The 19004-nt window shown below is 41.7% G+C and overlaps 1 protein-coding gene across 1 annotated transcript in view; it reads left to right on the top strand.

Moving 5' to 3' along the window:
* Positions 1 to 19004, top strand: part of KIF26A (kinesin family member 26A) — a 67186-nt gene that overhangs the window by 22568 nt on the left and 25614 nt on the right. The window contains exon 4 of the mRNA XM_009584618.1: positions 13668 to 13851. Coding sequence (XP_009582913.1) covers positions 13668 to 13851 — 184 coding nt within the window. The remainder of the gene's footprint in view (positions 1 to 13667; positions 13852 to 19004) is intronic.

The raw sequence follows: 19004 nt of genomic DNA, 5'->3' as shown, positions 1-19004 counted from the left end.
GACTAATGTGTTTTTGTTCCAAGCCTCAGACACTTCAATTAGTTCCAATAAACTCTGATCTAGTGTGGCGGTAGGCAGAGAATTCAGATATTTTGTGTACAAGCTTTCATTACACTAGTCAAAATTTGTACATTTCGGGGACAGATGAAATCTGTGTGACTTTGTATGAAAAGTGATGGAAATAATAAAGGCTGTCATTACCATTTCTACTTCATTTTTTTCAGTTTTATTTTTGCATTTTTTAGATTTAGAATACTTTCTGAGACAATGCCTCGTGCCTGATTTAAAAGGTGAAGCTGACAGCAGCAAATTAGATGTCTACATATTCTGCTTTAAGGTCCATTCATGCAGTTCATGTAAGCTTGTGCATATAGATCTAAACTTAGAATGTGTTCCTTAGCATTTTGTACCATATGGAACATTAGTTAAATAGTCTAGTTCTTGAAGGCTTTTGTAGAGATATTGATTTTACTGTGCTTCAAACTGTTGCTGAGAAAATAACCTCAAAACCTATTCTTTTATGATTTTTTTTTTCCATGAGGATGCCTTAACTTTCATAAATTATTTAATATGGTGAAGGATGCAAAATGCCTTTTGTCTTTCTGAACTGCTGTTCAGGCTTCTGTGATGAGACCTTGGAAAGTAACCATAGAAACATGTTAAAAGCATCAACTGAAAATCAGTAGTTTGGTTTGACAGTGATGCAAATTCTGTGAAAGAAGATTATGATGTATTAGGAACACTTGAGGCATCTATTACTGCTAACCTGTTAAACCTGATTATTCCATGACTATCAGTACTTTCAGAATTTAATGTGGGGGGAAAAAAGCACAAAAAAATGAAACATGCGGGTTTTTTTTAAGTTGCCATGTTTAAGATGTTTCTAACTAAATCACTTCAGCCTGTCATTCTCTGTCCTGTTAAAAGCAAGAATTATATTTCCGCTAAGCTCATAATGTAGTTCACTAGTTCTCTGTATTTAATAGCTGTAAACTTTTGCCCTGTACCCTGCTGAGATGCACTGGTATCCTGGCTTTGTGCAGAGCTGGCACAATTTAAATCTCTTTGACAGATAAAGTGGATAACTGGGTTATGAATAAGTATAGTTCACTAAAAGGTGAAGAAAATGTGTGACTCATTGGATCCTGAGTTAGACCTTTTTGTGCTGACCTGTGGTAGTTCAGCCAGTCTGTGAGGCTGAAACAGAAGTGCTTGCTATAGTTACAGGTAACCGTGGTAAATTCTTGGTGAATGACAGGTCAAGGGAAGAAGCGGCGTCAGTTGTTAAAGCTTCCTCATAAAGCACAACCCATGCCCAAGAAATCCTATGTTGAGGTGATGCGGGAAAACTAAATTTGAATTAATTATCTAGGAAAGCAAGGTACCAGCTCTTCCCAATTGGGCAGATATACCCAAAACCCCATTCATGGTTTGTCCCTAGTTCGCAGTGTTGTAGCAGTATCACAGGAGCTGCAGGGCTCTTCAGGGACGTGATGGCTCGCTGGCATTGACGCAGCCCAACAGCCGCTCGGTGCATCAACCCATCTTCGTTAAATGCCCCGCAATGCCCCACTTTCTCTTGCTACCATTTGATCATTGTTGCAACCCGTCAGGAAGGGTGGCTGAGCAATCTGCGGATTGGGGGAGAGCTACAGATGTGCAGATGAAGTGGAGCATCCAGGGGGAGCCAGATATATAATTAGCCTTTTCTCCTTAATGAATCCCTCCTCTGAATCTGGTGGGCTGGAGCAGCCTCGTCCCTGCAGACTGTCCTCCCCGCTGCATGGTGCTGGAGAAGGAGATGCCTTCCTGGCCCCCTTTTCTTTTCTGCATGGAGCGGGGGAAAGCAAGAAAGCCTCATGCAGATGTGCGAATGGAGACGGAGCGGGTGCCACCAGAGGGCTTGCCTCGTCTTGCCGGTGCCATGCCGTGGCTGCTGGAATGTGGTTGCTAGCTGTCCCCGGAGACTAAACATGACCCGTGCGTAGCATGGCGCTATGCGGGGATGGGAGACAGGGCAGGGTATGCAGCATTGTGCAGTATCTTATATCATCTTAGGGCAGCTTAAGCTTTCCTAGTTGCTGTGGCAGCATAATACTGCCTATAATTAAGGACAAACAGAACAGTGTATGCTTTAGGTATATCCCATTTCGCATTAGCCCGTAAGGAGGATAAATTAGAAGATAAGCCTGAATTTAGTAGGCTTTGTTCTTGGAAACAGAAATGACTCCCAGGACAGCATGTTTAAGAGCAGAACATCATTACTGGTATCATTGCTAATACTACATCATGCATTTACGCAGTGCTTTATCAGCAAACGGTAAGCCAGGCTCCCTGCTATGAAGAGCTCATCCGTGATGACTATGAGACTGACGGGGCAAACAGAGATGAGACACAGAGCTGTAGTTCAGCAAAGGGAGGAGGTAAAGAAATTGGAATAGCTGAGAGGAGAGGGAAGGCAGAGTTTTGGACATCGGCACTGCTGAGTTAGAGCACTGCTGAAAGCATGAAAAATGTCCCAAAGGCCAAAAGATCTGTGATCAGGATATGGCTATTTAATTAGAGGGGGGAGGCACTGAATCATTAGCCATGGTGGAGAGCCAGCGGTGAGGATTTGAGAGAGCCTAAGGGAATTGGCTGAGAAAGCGAGGGTGGTGGTGACCAGATGAAGCGGCGTTGGGCATCCAGGAGTCATTTGTCTCGGAAAGCAAAGCTCCCCAATGTAGACGGTTAGGGATCATGATACGAACCAAGGAGAGATCGTGCAAGGCATCAGTGTCAGGGAGATGTTTGGAAGGAGGATCCTTACCTGGATACCATGGGCCACAGGGGTTGTGTGGGAGCAGGTTGGGCTCCGCTGGAGGTGGCAAAATGAAGCAAGGAGGGAGGGAGCCTGGTGCCAACCAGATTGGCAGGAAATAGAAAAAGGAGGAGACAGTGAAAGAGGGGAAAAAACAGATCTAGTGATGTGGGAACCTCACAGTGAGGCTGGGATTTTAGAGAGGATGTTCTAAGTCTTTACTCCAGTTTCATAGCAAAAGCAGAATTGGGGTATAAGACGACACTTGCAGTGTTTCCTGCTGGCCAGATGCCTTAAAGATCTTTATCATGTGAGGCTGCCTCTGATTTTTGTCAGCCCCAAGTACCTTCATGGATAATATAGAAGGTTCTGGAGCACCAGAGGCACCCCCCCACCCCCGGAGACATGGTGACTTTTTGAGCAGCTCTAGGTGGATCAGTGCAGACTGCTGTTGCAGCAGTTGGGTCTTGGATTAGCTCTATATTCTGAGACGTTCATGATGCCCAGGAGGAAGAGCAAAGCAGAATAATTTAAAACAGGTGTGCTCACAGATATGTCGGAGGGAAGAATCTGTGCCCAAGTTTGAATTTATTTGTGGGGGTAAACGGTGGTTAGTGGAAGGGATTTTAAACTAGGGAAAAGTCTGAAGTATTTATGGATAATCTTGACTGGAGTCATGCAGATATTTCTTCTTACTTTGTCCTCTCTATGATCCTCTGCTTTCCTAAACTTGGTATATTCTCCCTTAATTTAAGGATTTTTCATATGATCCTTTCTATATTTTCTCATTCATCCATAGCTGAATGCACCTGCACCTGCTTATTCTGTTTTCCTGAATATATGGAATCTCACTGTTGTCTAGCTACCAGAGTGTCTTTTTCCCTTTGGCTTTTTCCCTTCTTTCTGCCCTTCCTAGCTTGTCAAGAGGAGCACTTCTCTCGCCTTACCCCCACCTCAGCCCTCCCAGTCTGCCTGCTTTTTTGATTCCTGGACTCCTGAACACCAGTGCTTGTTCTGACTCCGATATTTGGGGCTCCTCAGCTCGGTGGCAGTGGCAGCTGCACTGGTGGTTTTGCTGCAGTGGGAACAGAGCATTCCATAGGTAAAATGATAATGGTGACTTTCCTGCAGGGATGTAATTTGACAGTTTGCACCTGTTTTGCAACTTTATTAATGACTTTCAGACTCTTCCAGTAACGTATTTAACTATTTTAATACTTCGTTGAGACAGACAGACTTAGCAGGCAAAAGAGTAAAATCAGACTGATAGTTAATTGAATATTTAGTTCTCATGGCTGACTTGCAGTCACTCTAACTCAGTTTACTGGGTGCAGGACGCAGTTTGCAGGGCAGATGGACTTTCAAGTGACACTGTCTCTATTCTGAGCTAGACCGCTTTGCTTGCTTGTGCTAGTGGCAAAATAAGACATTTATAACAAAAATGAAATGTCAAGCCAAAATAATGCACCAGCAGTATAGCTGCAGTGCTTGATCAACTGCAGGGTTACTCTCAAGGTACTTTTAAATTCTCTGTGAAATAGCAGTGAATTTTGCCTTTCTAAAACTTCCCTCATCCTTCCTGCTGGAGAATGGAAGATGTTTCTTTTGGCAGAACATTTCATAGAGCTTAGCCAGTACCTCACTCAGCATTAGCTAGTGCTGCTTTGCTCGTCATCACTGAGTGATGCTCTTGGGGTTACTTTCTGCTTTGTTGGGCTTTTCGTATCCTCAGTGGTGGAGCTCACTTTGAAGAAGCACTGCCCTGTGGAGTTTCTACTGTGAGGAAATGACTCAGTGGAAGTTAATCAGCATAAAATGAATCTAATCTAAATGTTATTAGTGAAGCTACTTGGGAGTCCAGGGCAAGCTTCAGAATCTTCTTTGATAATGTCTCTCAAGCAGGTCTTCAGGAGTTGTTATTTCTGCTGAAATTTGAAGTTAGCATCTTTGTGTCAGAAGTAGTCAAAGCTCTCTGTCTGCAGTGATGGAAGAACGTGCATCTCACATTTTCCTGCTAAGTGCTATTTTAAATGGTGCTGCAATTTCAGCCCATTATACCTCTGAGAAGTATCGTTTCAGAACTGATGTCAGTTAAATAAATCACAGGAACGCTGGGCTTTAAGAAGCCCATGTGTGTCCCCCCTGTTCAAAAATACTCATTGTGTGGGCATATGACTTCTGTACCTGGGTGATTTCCACTGCATCATTTAATGCTGTCAGTGACCATTTAACTCGCTAACAGTAGGAATAAGTAAATGCCCCCCTGAGAAGTTATTTGCTTGGCAGTATAGGTGTCAAGCCTTTGACTAAGCATCTGAAATAAAACCCGGCTGAAGCAGGGATGGATCCTCTGTGGATTTCTAGAGTGCACTAAAATGTGGAACTGAGGGAACTGGAGGTGATGAGAAAGGTATGTCTGTGGGGATGGAGTGTTGGGGCAAAGGAAGGTAACCTGAAAACATAACCCACCCCAGAGCTTTTATGGTAAAGGAGGCTTTACAGTCACAGATGCTAACTTGTATTCAGACTGCTATATGTGACTGGGAATGTGAAAATAACCCCCTCGTTCTGTCCCCCTCTTTCCCGTCTAATGTTTGCCTGAACCTTGGGCTTCAGATGAACCCCTTGTTAGCCATCTCCTGCATCTTCTCTCTCATCCTTTCCACTCACAAACATGCCTGTTTCTTCCCTGGAGCAGCCTGAATGAGCAGAATGCTTTTGCTTTTCATACCAGATTGTTTTTGATGAATAGCATGGAGTGTAATATCCTTTGTAACAAAAATAATTTATTGCCTGGTAAGTCATTTTGATACTGGCTTCTTTCTGTATACCGGGAGCTGATATTGCAGGGCAAAATTTTAAGTGATCTGTTTAAGTAATTACTTTAATAATGAAGGGCTAGTTAGCACCGTTGTTTCTGTTTCATTACTTTGTAGTTTTAAAAATGTCTTTATTACTTTTTCTTGATAGAATACAAATGAGACTAGAATTTTATTTTCCCCAACCTTACTGTTTCATGAGTCTATGGCTCACTGGCAAAGAAGTCCAGCATTTTTGCCTAAGGAGCATGCTTAGATTGATGTGGTTCTGCCTGCTTTAGCTCAGTTAGTTCATGAAACAGAGCGAGGAAATATTGCTGGCATTCAGGTAGCTGTATTTTCAATACATAGCTAGCTATGCTGTGTGCAGCCCGGGAACTGACATATTTCTATATTAGGTGTTGACAGCCTTGCTTACATAAAGATAACCTACACAGGTTTTCAGCAGTTTGTCATATGGTACAATTGTAAACAGCAAGTATGGAAGTACAGCAATATGTTCATCTGCTCTTGCTTTGTTTAACATCATTAGTGAACAGAGCTGGAAATGGTATGTGGTAGGCTGCGGTGACTAGCTGTTATTCTGGTGTATATATAAAAAAGTCAGTTCCTGAACCCTGGTCCTGGCTGCTGAAGCAATGTTCTTTGGCCAGAAAAGTGTCTTAAATCTGCAAGCTGAGGAGAATATGGAGCTGACATCACTCACGACAATTTTGTAGCGGCGACCTCAGAAACCGCTGGTTTGGGAAAGTGGAAAAAATAGTTGGAGTGTAACAGGTGGCGCTTGTGAAGATCTGCCCTTTGGTGTTTCTTAAACCTGGGGAACAATTACGGAGAAGAGCTGTTGAAAATTCCTTCTTGGAAATGTATGCAAATCAATCGAATGCTTGAAAATGGACTTGGTTGGTTGCTTCTGTTTAAATAATAATGTGTAGCTGAGAGGAGGGATCAGCTCTTGGGTCTGTACAGCATGAGGAAGCTCTTCTGATGTCAGGGGTAGCCTGCAGGTTTGCTTTAACTTGTCATATTCCAGAAATCTATTTGAGTTTATCCCAAATGGCTTTGCCTGGTCTTTCTGTGTGGTGCCTGAATTCGGGTGAGTCTTGACTATTGCTCACTGATGCATTAAGCCTGAATTCTGTATTTTATGACGATCTGAATAGAGTAGAGGGAGAGCAACAAGGATGGTCAGAAATCAAGGAAACTTGACCTGTGAGGTAAGGTTGGAAGGATCGGGTCTTTTTCATTTGTAAAAGAGAAGACTGAGGTGCGGTAGTGGTCTTCATACAGATAACAGCTGCTGCAGCAGAAGGAAGTAAGGTCCTCTGCATGTCTGCTGGGGAGGTGGGGGAAAAGAAGGAGCATAAATTCCAGCAAGGCAGACTTACGAGAGCCATGAGGTATGAATTTTCTAACAGTAAGGATAGTTAAAAACTGGAATTGATTGCCTTGGGAGGCTTGCTTTCACTGGAGGTTTCTAAGAACAAGTTGGACAAATATTTTTTTTGGAATGCGTTAGGTAAAGTTCATCCTACCACAGAGCATTGGGAAAATGTAGATAACCTCTTAAAATCCCTTCTGGACCTGTCTTCTCTGACCAGCTGTGAGTCTTAATATGTCAATATAGCTGATTTTTATTTCTGCCTTGCTGATTTTAATAAGAGATAGTAAGAGAAAATTAAGAGGTCACTCAAAGTGAGAGGCTGAAATTCAAGCCTGAATTGCAAGAGTATGCTATATGCAAGAGGCAAGGTATGAACTTTATCTCATACTGGAGATACTTTCTCTCATAATGTTGCCTTGGTAATATCCCCACAACATTAGATGTGGCTTGACATTTTGGAATGTTTCAGAATAATGGTTTTCTATTGAAACTTTATTACCATCACCCATTATAAAAATGCTATTGTTTGAGGCTGTGCATTGTGATCCAGACAAACTAATTATTTATTGAGGAAGCTGAACCACTGAAATAAGGAACATTAATTGTTTGATCTTCCTGGCAGTGCTTCTCCCCAGCATTGCTGGGACAGCTAAGCAAACAAAGGTTTGGTGCTGTACTTGTGTAATAGTACTAACGTGAGGAAAGCCTCCTGAAGCTATATGTGCATCACCGGAACCCAGTAAGCTTGTTCTAGGGGGAAGAACAGACCATAACCTCAAAGTCTAACGTATACTTTGTAAGTGACTCCTTGGAAAAAATTTATTGTAGGAATACAGATGGTGCCTGTCCTTTCCAAACCTTCATGACAGATTTAGGCATTCTCATTTTTGTGGTTAAAAATGGCTCTTTCTGAATGAGATTTTATTTTCCAAATCAAATGCTGTTAGTGGAAACAGATACCTTGTTTATTTTTAAGTTTGCTTGGGCTTTTGGGTAGCAACTGCACTGTTTCATTGTGCTACTTTTCTAATTTTAGAACCACAAATCAAACAGTAACAGCAATAATAAAACTAATAATGCCAACCAAGTTTATGCTGTGAGTTGCGGAAGGCTCAGGACAGAGTGCTGGAGGGTGTATTGTAGGACATCCGTCTATTTGTTGTCTGTATTGACGAGTAATTAAGGAAACAATAACTGGAACTGCAGATACAATGACAGACTGTGACTTTCCCACTGCTTCCTTTGGAGCTAGTTTGCAGTGGGAAAGGCTTGGGATATTGGTTATGTGGTGGAGGAGTGATGCCTTGTTGGTCTGGGAACTGGGAACGTTTGGAAGAGTCTTGCTTTAGAGTAGATTGATTCTCAGTGTAAATCTGTGTTACACTGTGTCTCAGTGTAAATCAGTGTAAATCTGCAGCGGGTTCAGAATCAGAAGAAAAATTGCTCCCGTGATGGCTGTCAAGGTCAAACCAAAACTCTTGAGTAAGTGTACTCTTGAGTAAACTCCAAAATTCAGGATATTTAAGGCTTGGACTGTACAATTCTTTGGCCTTGACCCTCTCCGTGAAGCCCTTAAGCATTCTCACAATATGAATAATGACAGTGATCTCTGAAAGATAAGGCTGGCTAATAACACTAAAACTGTTAATATGTAATGAGTCATGCTAAAATGAATGTGCAGAAGTTTTCTTTTACTATTTTTGCCAGTGGAGCTTAATAATGGGAAGCAGGACTCCCAGTTCTATTTCTGATTTGTGGCCGTTTGTCTGTAAACCTACCATGTCAATTAAATCTCTCTCAGTTGACCCATTTCTAGTATGTGTTCCAGAGTATATTTCACATCACTCTTCCTTCTGAAGCTTAATAAATTCCACAAAGTGTTAAGCAAAAATTTTATAATTTTGCATAGTTATAAAAGTTTCAAATCTAGTTTTCTTTTTTGTGGAAAAATTATGCCCAGAAGGAACACTGTTCTTTAGGGATTTAAATTGTGCTGTTTATTTTCACAGCTTTAATGTGCAGAACGTGTACAGTGAAAGTAAGCTAGAAGCAGCTTGCTGTATATCAGAGTATCTGAAATGTCATGTTAACCACATAGTCAGAATGTAAAATAAAAAAAATGTATGGTTCTTTTAATGGGCAGGCTTTGTAGCTACTGTTGTTGCACAGTCTTATTCCCTAGATGCGGAGCATTGTGTAATTGATCTGGCCATGCTTTTCCTCACTGGTCTCATCCATGCATGGCAGAAAAGCTAGTAATCTGTAAATTGTGTGGGGGAAAGAGCAGGTTAGAGACTGTCCCTTGTCATTTGATATTTGAGTGCCCCTGCATGAGCCATATATTAGTTTTATTTTCTACCGTGACACCGAGCTATGAGAAAAGAACTCTCTAGAGCATCTTAAAAGACATCTTCTATTAAAGATGGGAAGAGTTAAGCAAAACGCAGACAGTAGATCTCACAGCTAGAGGTAAAATAATATACACGGGTGTCTCTCATGCTTTAATTGGAAGAGAGGCATAAGAGTGGAGCTTGGTTTCCCTTGCAAGAATGTTTTGTAGAAGAGTGCTTGGTGGAGGTTGAATGGGGAAAGCGAAGGTAGGTGGAAAGCATACATCTGTGTCAAAGCTGTGACAAAATGCTTGGAAAATGCCTAGAAAAACAAATGACTGTAACACTTAAGTTTTGCATCATATTCCCTAGAGGTCGTAATTTTCCCTGTGAGGAAACAGAAGTTGATATTGGAGAAGGTCAGACGGCCACTGTGGTGCCGAAGATGGATTTGAGGGCCTCCTGTGCAAGATTAAATTTGAGAAAAAGAAGCAAATCAGGAAATAGGCATGGCACCTAATTAGGCTCCCACAGAAAGTGATCTGGTATGAGCCCAACTTCTGTCTTTCTGGCGCTAGGCAAAAAGGGCCCCGTTTACGAGAGCTTTGCCTTCCCTGTCTTCATGAGACAAATTCCACCTGAGAAAAGGAATACGAGGGAAAAAAAGTACTGGAAACTTAGGTGTAAATTCACTAATGGGTTGTTGGATAAGGACTGCAGAAAATCCAGCACTCTGGAGTGTCTCAGAACTGGCTCCCTGTAAATACATACTCGCATGAATTTTACTGAAGTAAGGAGTTTTATGAACTTGGATTTTGTTTAATTTAGTTGGGCCCATGTCCAAACCAGCCTGGCCTATATTTTGGCCTAATGAGTACTTGGCTGGGATGCCACCAAGTATATTGCTGGTGCTGCAAGAAGTGCGTAAGGATTGATGAGTCCTTATGTGATGCTCTTTGCCTGGACCAGTCCAGGAGCCCAAGCAAAGCATATGAAGACTGCTGCCCAGCTGGCTTTTGTAGCAGTTAAAGAACTGACTCTGCTTTTTATAGGAGAGTAAGTAACTTACATTCACATTCAGAGTCTATCGTTTGATAGTGATGTTCCGTTGTACCAAAATTGCCCTATTCTTTCCATTAGATCCTTAACTTTTCCTTTCTTTAGAAAAACCAAAACCAAAACCAAACCCAACAAGCTGTTTGATCCTGCTGGTACAAGATGTCTGTCTTGTTCCAGAAACAACCTCATTTTAATGTCGGGCAAAGTAATTCTTGCATTCAAACACAAAGAGGTTGTAATTAAGCTTTGTGCACTGCTACCTGAGAAGAGATGCTTTTTAAATGTGAACCGCATACATCATTATTAGTGCAGTTGGCCTGTTGCCCATCGAAGCACTGATTATTTTCTACAACAGCTACTCCGGTTCCTCTGCTTTTTCAGTTTCCTGTTATCTTGCATGGACATCAGCAGTCCCTTTGCCAAATTTCTTAGTAAAATCGTGACACTCCAGACTCATAGGAAGAGGATTTATCAGCACTATAGCAGTTAATTGCTTTAGCTAGCATATGGCACTGTCCTTTGAACAGTGGAGATGCAGAAAGCGTGTGCATACTGTTGGAAATGAATCACTTTGAAAGTTGTTCTGTCTTGGTGGGGAAGTTAAGACAAGTAGTAATGGATTTGGTATCTGCTTTTTGAAATGGTCCAAAACTGTGTTACTGAGCTATTTTGAGAGATGCTAGGCTTTAAAAGGGCTGAATTTTCTGTTTATTTGTTTATATACTTCGCTTAGCTTGGCCTTTTTGGGTGCATTTACTCATTGAGTGTTAATACTTAGTTAGGTGCTTGAATACACAATTCCTGAGTAAATTTGTCCTTTGTATCTCATTCTCTTTCACATATGTTTCCCAGAGGAGCTCCTTCAGCCAGACCTATTGAAGGAATAATTATTTCATCAGGATTTAATGTATATCTTGATTGCACTTTGAAAACATTCTCTTGAGGAATTTTTATTGTTTCAGCAAGGGATCATAGCATGTAAACAAGGAAATAAACATTATCTTTCATATTAATCAACAAGATGATTAAATAATAACCACAATTGTTAATTGGTACTTGGAGATAGAAGGTAATGACTGTCTTGAGTTCCACAATGAGAGTACCAACAGGTAGAGACTCTTTTCTGCACAATAAAGCTGCATATAATTTGGGAGGCATTACAGTTCTAATGCAGCTGCAACCATAGAGAAGTTGTGCAACTGTTTGCCTGGTGTCCTATTTCAGGCATATGTTTTCATATTGAATGAGGTATTAGCAAGGGGATTTGAGATTTAGGCAGTTAAATCAGTTCTCATTGCCACCAAAACCCTGAGGTTCTGTATAAACCCATCCTTGCAGTGTTTTGCTTTGCTGTTGCTTTCCAGTTCCTGCTGGTTTCAGGATGCGGCAGGAGTCAAAAGCTGCTTTTTTCCTCAGAGGCAAGAGTCCAACTTGTCCCTCACAAGGCAGTGGCTTTTGTCTCCCTCTGAGTTTGGAACTACAGCCTTATTTTTTCATCACACAAGTCTTTGTCTTTTTCTAAATACTGAAGTGTTTGTAGGGGGAGAAGGAAGCACGTAGGGGGTCTGCATCTCTAGAAGTTGATGGAAAAAGGTCCAGGAGTTTAGCACACACATTTGGGGATGTAGAGCACAGGACTGGGAATTCTGGAGATTTGTATTGAGAGCCCTGCCCCTCGTACTGACTAGCTGTCTAATCTTGCCCCAAGTGCGTAATTTTGCTCTCAGACAGGACCAGTTCCTTGTACTGTAACTCATTTGAAGCAAGTAGTGCTGCTGGAGGAAACTGTGCAGTCCTCCTGCTCTCAGTGTTCATTTTTGCTTCTAACCTACCATAAATATAACCAAAGGAAGAGTTTCCTTCTCTGATCAGCTTACTGAGCTCACTCAGTCTGAGGCTGCCAGATCACTGGATTTGTGACAGCATTAGGGGTCTAGATTTACCATGCATTAGGTATGACAGCAAAGCACTGCCTTAGTTTCTCCATATGTCTGTTGCTTATAATACTTCACAGATGCTAGTGCCAGCTCATTCTCACTGAAAAGTACTTGGAGATCTTGGGCTGAAAGGCATGATAAAAATACAAAGTAGCCCTTGTATCAAGGACTTTTTGTCGTCACATATTTGTAAACTAGTTTGTCCAAAGTCACAGGCCTTTATATGGCAAGCGTGGACCAGAAGACCTGTTGGTATCAGTGGCATGGTCTCAGGTCACCCACAGATGCTGGCAGTGTGACACTTCGCATTTTTGCTGGCTTAACAGTCATTCAAAGTAATGAAGATAGCATGTTGGCTGCTTTTACAATATGTATCTGAGGGTGGGCTATCTACTGACAGTCTCAGGGTCAGATCACACAAGTCTTATTCAGGTGCCAAAGCTCTCCTTGGCTTTGACAGAGCTGAGATTTCACCCTCACTGCCACCCCCAGTAGCCCAGCGTGTGCTCGCTAATACATATATTTGTCCTACTTAACTCTGCAAGGTGATTTTTCCCATGGGGGTTTTGATGTAGAGTCGAGTTTCTGTTTTTGTTTCTTGCTATACTGTTTGGTGTTGCTGAAGGGGAATAGCAAAAAAACTGATTATGGTCCTGTTCTTATTCACAAGGAAGAATGTTACAATTTTAACTGTATGTTTTAATTTTTCCTTCATCTTCTATGTTTTGAAATTCTGCATTTCAAAAGCAGGATCATTATCATTCGGCACATTAAAGCACGTCTTTCTAATAGCTTTCCCTTTTAATGTGAAAGAATGGAATTGAGGAGGAAAAACCAATCTGTCTTGAAGGAAATTCTCTGTTATCTAAGGATTTTCAGTGCAGCCAACAAGAGAGGATCTTGAGCTCAGATGAGTTGGAGTGTTATTCCCTGCCTTGAGTAACTTGTAGAGTACAAAGAACTACTTCCATAATATTATCACCAGCAAAGTCCATCTGGCCCTGCCAGTGACAAGGGGATTATTTCAGCTTTTTATTACGACAGTGAGATTTTAGCATTTTAGGATTCAGCTGTCAAGCTGTTGGGGGAAAGAGGGGAAAGTTAGATTATAATTGGAACTCTGTTGGGGGAGAAATTAACTGAATATTTTGCCAGTAATTTTTCTACCCATATTTCCTTCTATTAGTCTCCTGATGGTTTGTCCTTATGAAATCAGATTAGAATGCAATGACTTGATTTGTTAAGCAGGCAGTGATGACAATGAGCATCTGTTTGTCTGGTCCAGATTCCCATTAACACCTAGTAACATTGTCCTTTCTTGCTATTACTTTTATACAGAGCAGCACAGAAGCTTAACCTGTCTTCGAAGAGAAAGAAATACCATCCGCCCCTGCCACACACACACGACTTCTCTATTTATGCTACTAACTTTAGTGGCATCCTGCAGCTCTGTCCTCCCCCAGCACCACCATGCCTTCTGAGAGCCGTGTCCAAAATCAAGGACAACCCTGGCATTGGAAAGGTAACTTCGGATTTCGATTTTTTAAAATAGTTTTCTAGATGAATTTTAACAGGGCTGGAAGCTTTCAGCCTAGAACAGGGTTCGATAGGCTCAAGGGAAGGGCCTTGGGACAGAGAGATAGCCACAACTGTTTGAATGGGCCTGACAGCTGTTTTCACCTGTTGACTCTGGAAGGAGTTGGCAGCCTCAGAGCAGATTCGGTGCTAGAGCGTTGGCTTCTTTGAAGCCAGTTAACATCACTGACAACAACATTGGCAAAGGGTGATTTGTCTTTCCCTCTATTAAAGCAAGAGACAAATTTTCCTTTGGTATCATTGGTCTAAAACCAACGCACATACAGGCTTCAGCTTTGGCAGAAGTGGTCTCTGCATTGGCAGCAAGGCTCAGCCACTGGTGGTGGTGCTCCCTGTCTGCTTGAGGTTAAGGAGATACGTTGAGGGGGCTTTGTTTCCCACTGCTTCACACGTCATTGTAAATCAGATGTATGTAAATGAGGTAGCAGGAGAGAAATAGATGTCTCTCCAACTTAGGAAATACAGCACCTTTCAAACTGTAAAATGTGTGCTAATTTTATTTAAAATTAATTAAAATACAACCCAATTATTTAGAGCTTATTCATATTTATAACTGTTTAATCACCCACACAGCAGAGTCTGAATACTTATTTACATAGGTTACAAGAGATTAGCGTTTGAAGATAGAATTGAAGTATGTAATGCGCACAGGAGAGCTAAAATACGCACCTTAAGTAACCATACAAATCAGCATTAACATAAAGAGATTGTCAGCCTAAATACCTATAGCTGACACTGTTGCTCACAGAGAATACTCTGTATTTCTGAAGTCAGTGAGTTTGTGCTAAATGGAAAACAAAGGAGTAAGTGGGGCTATTTTAAGAAGGTGGAAACTCACAGTTGAAAATGTGGTTTCTTCTCCTGTTTTTCCAGTGTGTTAGAAAAGAGGATGTAGTATTACATGGTGGAATACAGCAAACCTGGCACAGTAACTTAGAGATTCCCAGGTGGAGGAGGGTTTGCTAAGGAACACCCTTTCTATGTGTGTTTTTTAGCACAGCTCATTTGTTGTGCCTGCCTCTTCTCCGAGAGGCTTAGCGCTTGGCCATGGCACCAGGAATAACAGGGAGCATGGCGTTTCTGAGGCTCTTTGCCTTAAGACCTTTAAAACATGCTTGTATCTCCTTGTGCCTGCAGCCCAATAAAAGTCTTTGCACCTCACTGCACTTGTGTGCCTGCAGCTATGCATGGCCAAGAGACTTCAGCCTTTTTCCTATGCTTTGAGGGTGGCTGGTGGAGCTTACCAGCATGACTTGTGCCTCATGGAAAGCTCTGGTTTATCTGGTGTCTTCAAACAGATCAACAAAGTCTAATAAATATCAAGTGCATGATCCCAGATGGCAGGAGATTATATGCCTTGGGTCATGCGGACTACCTACTTTCTTCTTTAGTGAAAACAGCAGAGGGCTTTCAAAGGGAAGAGTTCTACCAGAATGCCAAGGGGCATGGCAGGACCTTGAGCAGCTATGCTGCTCAGCTGTGTGAGCTTCTCCTCCAACATGGGATACATAGGTATACCATGCTGGCAATGTGAGTGGTATTTCTCTTCTGCCTGGCACACTACACCAAGAATTTCCAGACTTTATGGGTCAACAAGCTGCTGTTGACCCTCAAATGTCTCTGTTGTTTAGCTCTCAGCTGAAGATACTGTTTGTTTGGGCCCAGGGTTCCAGCTGTGTCCTTCTCACCATGTACTTGTTGACCACAATTTGGAAGAATCCTGTGCTGTGCTGAGGAGGATAAGAGCTCTCTGCTAATTGAATCAGTGCTTTAGTTCTTGAGTTAAAATCTAGACCATCCAAATGGTGATGGGGTGTGCCAGTTACTAGTTTTAATGCTCCTCAAAAAATAAAGTGAGTAGGCATCTTCTCTGATCCACAGTTTAAAATATTAAACGTATTAAACACCTCTCTTAAACCGTTCCTCTTTTGCAACTTTATAAATTACAGTGTTTGCCCATAGGAAAAAACCTCCAGCAATATAGCTTTTTGTAAAAATTATGAGTCAGCACAGATGAAGTTTCATGTATCCTAATTCTTAGAACTTGTGGTCAAAGGAAAAGTGTCAGTCCTATATAGGTGTTCTTTTAGTACTAAACACTGATAGTTTCACCTTCTTTGAGCAATGCCAAGAAGCTTTTGGTAGCATTTAGCCCACTGTGCAGTAACATTCTCCATTATAATTTCCTCTTCACCAGCTTCTGCTAATCAAGATTTAGTCAGCTAGTATCTCATTATGAGGATGATGGGAATAAAGTAATTACCTTTCTTCCTCACTGCTTTAAGTATGATAGCAATTGAGAGAACAATCAGCAAATGCTGGCAGATGTGCTGTAGTCCTCTGTTAACTTCAGTCCCTCTTCTAACAGCTTTTTACTTTACACTCCTGGTTATCTTTTTCCGTGGCTTTTTGTTGCAGCCTGTCCAATAATAAGTACAAGATACACATAGGGGACAGAATCAGTGATGGATTCTGGAGTCACTTTTTCCTACCGTGGCATCTGTGGCTGGTGCTCTCCTTGGTTTGTGCGATCATTCCCAGGTCAGCGGTGTCCCTCGCCCTATTATTACCATGTGGTTACTGTGGGTTAAGCAGCTGCTGGGGCAGCCTTTTCCTTCCTCACCTCCCAGTTTGCTGCTGTTTTGTCTTTCATGGTTAGTTATGATGTGGAGGACTGGTTCCTTGCTGGTTTCTACTGTACAGGTAAGAATGTAGCCGTGCTGATGGGCTGCCTAATGCCCATCTGACTTCACCTTACTAAGCTGAGAATGACCCATTGAGGACCAGTCCTTACTCTCCTCAAGGGGGTGATTTCTCTGAGCACAGATAGCTTGACAAGTTTTAATTCCTTTCTTGTCAAATGGTTTCAGAGCAGGACAGGATTCCATAGAGAAACGTGCCTTTTCTTACTGTGAAGGGACTGAAGAGATAAAATTTAAGGATAAGAGTATAAGTTATGCGAGAATGAAAAATAGAGTAACAAACTGGAAACCCATGAAGTGTCCAGGATACTTCAATGGGAGCAATGTGGCTCCCTTTATGAAAAACTGAAGAGGTGAATGATGTGTCAACTGTGCGGAAATACCGTTTATATTAGGAGGGAACTAGTGAGTAAGGCCTGAATAGTACAACGACTAATTACTTTCTGTAATGACACACTCTAGGTATTCCCATTTCTTTTGTAAATCTGCTGAAAGCTTAGAGCAAAGTACATGTTGAAACATTTACAATGACCAATATCATTGGCTTTCTGTATTTCCCCTGTGATGGTAATTCTTAACATTCCCCCCCGCCCCCGATGCTCAAGGTTGCCTTTTAGCTGGTATTCAATACATTGTAAGACACAGGAACAGAATGTGGAAAATGTGGTGTCATTTTGGGGCTAAAAGGGAAAAAAGGGCTCCAGAGGGAATCCAGAAGTATAGTGTTGTAAGGCTGACTTTCAGACCAGGCAACCAGGCAAAGTGGTTGAAACAATAATAAAGGTCGAAATTAGCAGTCAGGGATTAATATGGTATAGTAGGGATCAGTTGATGGAGCTTTTACAGGTGGAACACATATGTTAGTGTTCTGTAGAAGAGTCAGTGAGCATTTGAATGGGGTTGGTCTGGTTGATAGAGTGTATTTGGATTTTGAAAAAGCTTTTGGCAAGTGCGCTGACCTAGGTTTCTTAAAAAAACCCTAACCTGTCATGTATTCTCTAGTGGTTTAATAACTGATAGGAAACAAGAGGGCAGATCTGCACTGGAGCAAAGTTTAGCAGCGGTGTCATATGGAGATCCATGCTGTTCGGTGTCTTCCTAAATGGTTTGGATGAGGTGGTGAAGCTGCGTATTCAGAGCAGCCAAAGCTAAAAGTGACTGTGAAGTCTTGCAAAAAGATCTCATGACACTGAAATTACTGAGTGGATAAAGAGGCAGATGAACTTTAGTATTGATTAACACAAGGTAATATAAATAAGAAAAGGAGCTCTAACTATGCATGCACAAATGATAAGCTGTAACGAAATCAGGCATGACCATAACCCATTTTACCAGCCATCATGGAAGCTACAGCATTAGGTTTGTTATCATGAGTCTGAACTTCTAAAGAAATGCTTTATTGACTGTTCAAGAGGCAAGAAGATTAAGCATCTTTAGTTTTAGGGGGTCTCTAACAGTATGTGATATAAATACATGTTCTTTTTCAGGCTCGTAATGCTTAAATTACAGTCACTCATTGATGTTTTTTTCTTTACTCGCCTTCTTCCTTGAGGTAATATCTTTAAAGAAGTTTAGTAGAGGATGGTAACAACTGAAGAAATATAAAGATTTCCCCTCCTCCTCCATGTATATATCTCTAAATTACCTTCTCAGAGGGGAGCTATTGCTGTGGCTGAGCAAGGGAAGAGCTGGATCCTAAGACTCCAGCATGCAGAAGCAGCAGCTGTGTGTGTTTTGCTGCTGGTACAGAGTTGGACCCCAGTAAGCCTAAACCTTTGGAAAAAAGACCTCACCAAACAAATTAACATCTGTACCTGGAATTTTAACTTCCTTATTTGATTTGCACTTTCAAAGCTGCCCTACCATGACTATTGGCTTTTGCTGCCAAAGAAATTCCCTTTGGCCAAAGCACCGATTCAGTGGAGAGCTTCTCCATGCATTAAGTCCTTTTCATTGGTTTCAAAGTTAAACACATGAGTAAGAATTACTCTGAATTGGGGTAAGGGACAGTTGACTCTAAGGAACTGATTGAATTGAGCATAGGCAGCATCAGGACTATCTTGGGTGTTTCTGTAGTGACTGGAATTGGAATTAGTCAGTCTGGCTGACAGGTCCAGTCACTGGTTATGGGACCTTGTCTTGAACTCGTGACCTCGATGGACATTTGGGGAAGGGAAGAGGCTTGAATTCTTGCTTTTTGTAAGCTGTATGACTATAGCAAAGGCAGTAACTGTGCATTATCAGAACTGCTGGAGGAGGCAGGAATGTGAAGAGATAGTGATGGCCAGTTCTTGCACTTGAACTCCGTTATTGATTATTTGAGCCCAAGATCTAAATTTCTTCTTAGTCTCACATCATCATCGCGATGCATATCATA

Source organism: Fulmarus glacialis, unplaced genomic scaffold, assembly GCF_000690835.1.
Source record: "Fulmarus glacialis isolate BGI_N327 unplaced genomic scaffold, ASM69083v1 scaffold6458, whole genome shotgun sequence".
Lineage (NCBI taxonomy): Eukaryota > Metazoa > Chordata > Aves > Procellariiformes > Procellariidae > Fulmarus > Fulmarus glacialis.
Note: the sequence above shows the minus strand (reverse complement) of the source record. Positions and strands in the feature narration are given on the sequence as shown.